This window comes from Chrysochloris asiatica, unplaced genomic scaffold (genome assembly GCF_000296735.1).
Source record: "Chrysochloris asiatica unplaced genomic scaffold, ChrAsi1.0 scaffold00271, whole genome shotgun sequence".
Taxonomy (NCBI): Eukaryota; Metazoa; Chordata; class Mammalia; order Afrosoricida; family Chrysochloridae; genus Chrysochloris; species Chrysochloris asiatica.
In genome coordinates this window covers 3312728-3317752 of record NW_006408789.1, presented here as the reverse complement: position 1 = coordinate 3317752, position 5025 = coordinate 3312728, and the positions used below count along the sequence as shown (strand labels likewise).

At 39.2% G+C, this 5025-nt stretch overlaps 1 protein-coding gene across 1 annotated transcript in view; it reads right to left on the bottom strand.

Moving 5' to 3' along the window:
* Nucleotides 1–267: 267 nt before the first annotated feature.
* The window catches only part of VIP (vasoactive intestinal peptide), a 152787-nt gene continuing 148029 nt past the window's right edge, over nucleotides 268–5025 (bottom strand). Inside the window, exons 6-7 of the mRNA XM_006874359.1 lie at nucleotides 2852–2876; nucleotides 268–507 (exon numbers count right to left, since the gene is read on the bottom strand). Coding sequence (XP_006874421.1) covers nucleotides 268–507; nucleotides 2852–2876 — 265 coding nt within the window. The remainder of the gene's footprint in view (nucleotides 508–2851; nucleotides 2877–5025) is intronic.

Sequence of the window (5025 nt, the reverse complement as noted above, 5' to 3'; positions counted from 1 at the left end):
GTGCAGGGTCGCTGCATTTGCAGTAGCGGGATTGATTCAATGGCATTTAACAGCAACAACAAAACTAATAACTCCACATTTAATATTTTGAGGAAGAGACTATCTGTTTCCCAAAGTGGCTGTACTATTTTACAATCTGACAAGCCATGTGGTACTGTGGTTGTCATTTTAATTGGAGTGATGTTCCTGAGAGAGTTCTGTAAAGTCTGTTATTTTTGGTTATAGGTAGTCACTAAAGTCTCTGTTCAGTTATCTTATTGTAATCAGTTAATGATTGTTCTGGGATTTATTTAAATGCCTGGAACCAATAAGTCTTGTAGCCATCTCGTAGCCATTGTTGCCAGGGGTCTCTGTGTGTTTGTGTGAGGGTATGTCTTCAATACTCTGGCAGATAGTTAACAAGTCTTCCTTAACTTTTACATCCTTCTCGTGGAGACCCTTGAGGTAGTCAGAGGTGAGAGACTGGGCTCTCTTAAAGTCTTTCCTGATCATATGCACAGGACAGGCCTGCATATGCACATGATGTTACAGAATCCCAAGACTGTACTGGAGTTTTTAAAAGCCTTCTGTGAACATCTCATTCCTTTTACAGATTTTCCTTGAAAATCTTTTGTAAACTTGTTTTCTTCAACTTTTATCACTACCTGGGACTACTACCATTAAGCAATTGCCACGGAGTTTTTCAACAAATGCCCTAGTGAGAAAAAGGCTATTTGCCCTGACTGAGTTTTGAAATCGGTCAAAGACAAGTCTTGTGAGTGGGTATTTCTTGGAAACTGTGAGAAAACTCAGAGTTACAGTTCTCTGAAGATGGGCCTTTGGAAGAGATCCAAACATGTTCTAACCTATTCTTGTGACTGCAAATATGCTGATTTTCCATAATTGTGAGATGACACCCATTCCTTATGTTAGGACATAGTTAGGCTCCAAAGACTAGGTTGTTATGCAAAGTTGGCCTTATGCAAAGACAGCATGCAGGGGCAACTCTAGAGCCTGGGCCCTCAGGGCTGCTGTGTCTGTAGCCCACTCATTCGCTGCCATTTGAAGGGGTGCTGGTGCGGCCCTGCGGTCCTGTGGCTAGATTTGAGCCACAGTTGGAGGCTCCGGGACTTAGGGAACTTCTGGCGCTGGGGTTCAAGGCAGTCAGTCAGTGGTGGCTACTGCACATGCCCTTGCTACCTCCAGCTGCCTCCAACCCAGCCCCAGATGCCTGCGGAACCCCAAAGGTTGGGGAGAACCCTGTGGAAATGAGAGGCGTGCTGTTTGTCTTAGAGGACTTGGAATCCAAAAGTGAGGACCTCAGAAAAGGAACTCAGAAGCCTGGGTTGTGGAGGAGGAGAGGACAGCTGGTTTCGGCTGTAGACTTCAGGCTCCAAATTACCTTGGTATCCTTCCCTCCAGGGCCCTTGCATAGATGGGAGTAGAATCAGCAGCTTCCCTGCTCCATCTCCTCCTGAGCCCTCCTGGACACTTGCAGGCCCTTCCCAAAATGACTCCGACAAAATCCACCTCAGTTGCCTCTTTTACAGGAAGAGCTGTAACAGTGGTTCCAGAGTAGGCATGGGACTGGTAAGGGGACTTCTGAAGAGGCTTTCAGCTGTGAGGCTGCTAGGCAAGGGAGGCACTGCTGGTTTGGAGCTGAACACAGGCAGGAAGCCCAGGTTAATGCACATAATATCTGGATAGCAGATCGCTTACTATTGTTGGATGTGAAATGTCAGAAAACGAGACAGTCACTAAGTGAGGAATTGGAATAGAACAAGTTAAAAGGCAACAAATACCACTGTTCTTACCAAAATGCAACTATTTTTCTTGGAAAAATCCTGATGAGTCTATTGGTTTGGTTAATTTCTAGAGTTCTGAAACAGTTGCTTTTGATTTTTACCTAAGTCCTTACTACTCTTATGGGAGAGTACATTTTCAGAGATCCTAATTTGTAATATAGCAAGTTGGAATTCTCATTTCAATCTATTTTTTAATATTGGTGTTTTTTTTTTAGATTTTTTTATTGAATTATAAGTAATCGTTCTATATTTTGATATAGAATCATATGCATGTTTATCTGATATATGTATTTTTTATGTTTTCATTCAGTCTGTAATGCACTTTTTATTTTATTTAATGATGTTTGATGAAAAGCAAAAGTTAGAAATTTTGATGAAGGCATTATCAATTTTATTCTTGCCTTTCTTATTTCGTCCAAGAAACTTCTTGCTATCTCAAGTTTGCAATGTAGCAAGTTTTCTGTAAGAAGCTTTATAGCTTTGGGTTTTACACATAAACTGATACTCCACATCACAATAATCTTGTGGATTATGTGAAATAAGGGTTCATGCTTTTAGAAATTATTTTTTTTAGGTCAAATGGATGATAATTACTAAATGTTTAAATCTATATAGAAAATATATGCAGAATCCCTGTAAATTAAAGTACATTTTTGCTTCTCTCATATCCTGTACCAAATTTGGTGCAGATTCCCCTGCACCAAATCCACTTAGATCCCTCCAGGAGAACACTGCATTCAATGTGGCCAGCACACACAGTTCCATGGACTGTCTCACTGGCTCCTGGGACCTTTGTTGGTATCGATATCATTACTTTTTATTAAAGATTATAAGTTTGCCTATGTATTCACATTTCTAGATATTGACAATACAATTCAGGGGCTGATGATTATCATTTATACTAGATTATTGGCATCATTGGGGTTTGGGGAACTTACCAGTATAGACACATTGGGTTCTACCTGACCTCAGTCCCAGTTTGGAAGATAGCATTGTAAGTGTATTCTTACTCCACAAAATGTGACATTGTTAAAAATGATAGAAACATATATAGAAATAAATCATACCTTTATTTCTATTTTCCTGACTTTCCTAAAAAAAAAAAAAAAGCGAGAATTAAAAAAAAAATTTTGTCCAGTCAATTAGAATTCAGCACTTAAGTGCCCATTTGTGAATTCTGGTTGACCACACTGTCTAAGTTCACTGACATTTGTCAATCGTATTGAACAACCCGCATATCTATGGCTTTAGTTTTTCTCCAGCCTGTGCAAAATACTTCTAATTTCAAAAAGCTTATTCATGATTCTGACAAAGCATAAAATAAAAAATTTTTTAAACTGAACAAGTAATCCATTAAAGAAATTCTTTTTGACAGACTGTATGAAGAAATAAGTTTAAGTATAACACGTCTGTGATATAAAGCAATGGGCAAATTATACATATATATATATATATAAACTGGTAAACCAAATAAGATACCACTGGGCTGTATTGTATGTTTCTCACCTGTCAAAAGATTCCTCTTTCAAGAGAAGCAAATTGGTATATGAAAACCAAGGGAAATCAAAGGCAGGTCGAATAAAGTCAGCTAAAGACACAGCACAGGGTTTTGATTTTATTTATATTTATCAGAGTAATCTGAAGGCAAAGAATTGTTTAGAACAAAAATATGATAATGAATTAGAGAGGGTAACATGAAGACAGATAATTTGCAAAACTTGAGGCCTTACATTTTGAAGCAAGGAATGGAAGAGTTGTTTACCAAAACCATAAGAATTGAGAGGGTAAAGATTTGTGTAGGAAGGACTAAGGGTAGGCTATCTAGACTCTTGATGTATTCTTCCCTCTGGTAAAAAAAAAAAAAAAATTGAAAGAGAAAAAATATTTTCTATATCTAAAAGAAAGGCATGCTTATAATAGTCTTCCTGTATTTTTCTCCTTTCAGAAGGTCTTTTGTTTGCTGAACCTTGTCGTTTTCCCCGTTGCTTTCACAAACTCACATTGGGAGTCCTTGATTAAAATGCTCCTCAGGCATATTTTTTAAAATAAAATCTTTGAAGCAAAATAAAAACCAAACCAAGCTAAACCAAAATAACAATTGCATATTTTCATGGTTATGTTTATTTTCTTTGTATTTTCGAGTCCATATTATCAGCAAAAAAGAGGAAGCCCCTCAACAACATGGTTTGACACAATGATTCCAAGAATTGACTCAGATAGTAACAAGTGTGAGGATGGAACAGGACCGTGGCGGGTTTCGTTCTGGTACCTGGGATCGTCAGGAGTAGGAACCAACTCAATGACACCTAATAACTGTGTCGCATTATCTGTATAAATTTTAAGAACAGAGATTACAATTACTTATAATAGACATATAATCTCCTCGGGAGTGCAGTGACACCCTACGACAAGCACCGGACTGCAAACCACCAGGTCCCTATTTTGAACCTGCCAGCTGCTCCGCGGAAGAAAGATGAGGGTCTTTGCTCCCTCATCTTTAAATGAAAGCTTAGGAAACCCTATATGGGGTCGCTATTAGTTGGAATCTACTCAATGGCATTTAACAACAACAGTCTCATTAGGTCAGCAGTTAAAACCTACCAGCTATTCTCTGAAACCCTATACGGGGTTGCACTGAGTCAGGACCGACTCTAAGGCATACAATAACAACGATATTAAAGTTAAACTTTTGCTTTTATGTCTATAATCCTAGGGAAAAGAGAAAGTGAGCCTTGTTCATACTCATGTTGCTTCTCGTTGTTGTTGTTGTTAAGTGCCATCGAGTTGGTACTGACCCATAGCAGCCTTATGCACAGCAGAATGAAACACTGCCCAATCCTGGGCCAGCCTCACTATTGTTGCCATGCTTGAGTCCATCGATGCTGCCACCTGGCCAATCCATCTCATTGGGATCTTCCTCTTTTTCTCTGACCCTCCACCTTACCAAATTTATATCCTTCTCCAGCGACTGCTCCCTCCTGACAATATGTCCAAGGTATGAGAGATGAAGTTTGGACATCTTGGCCTCTAAGGAGCACTCTGGCTACACTTCTTCCAAAACGGATCTATTGGTTCTTTTGGCAGCCCACAGCATATTCCAAATTCTCCTCCACCATAACTCAAAAGCACCAATTCTTCTAAAGCACGGTCTTCCTTATTCATTGTCCAGCTTTCACATGCATATGAGGTTATTGAAAATACCATGGCTTGGGTCAGGCACACCTTAGTCCTCAAGCTGACA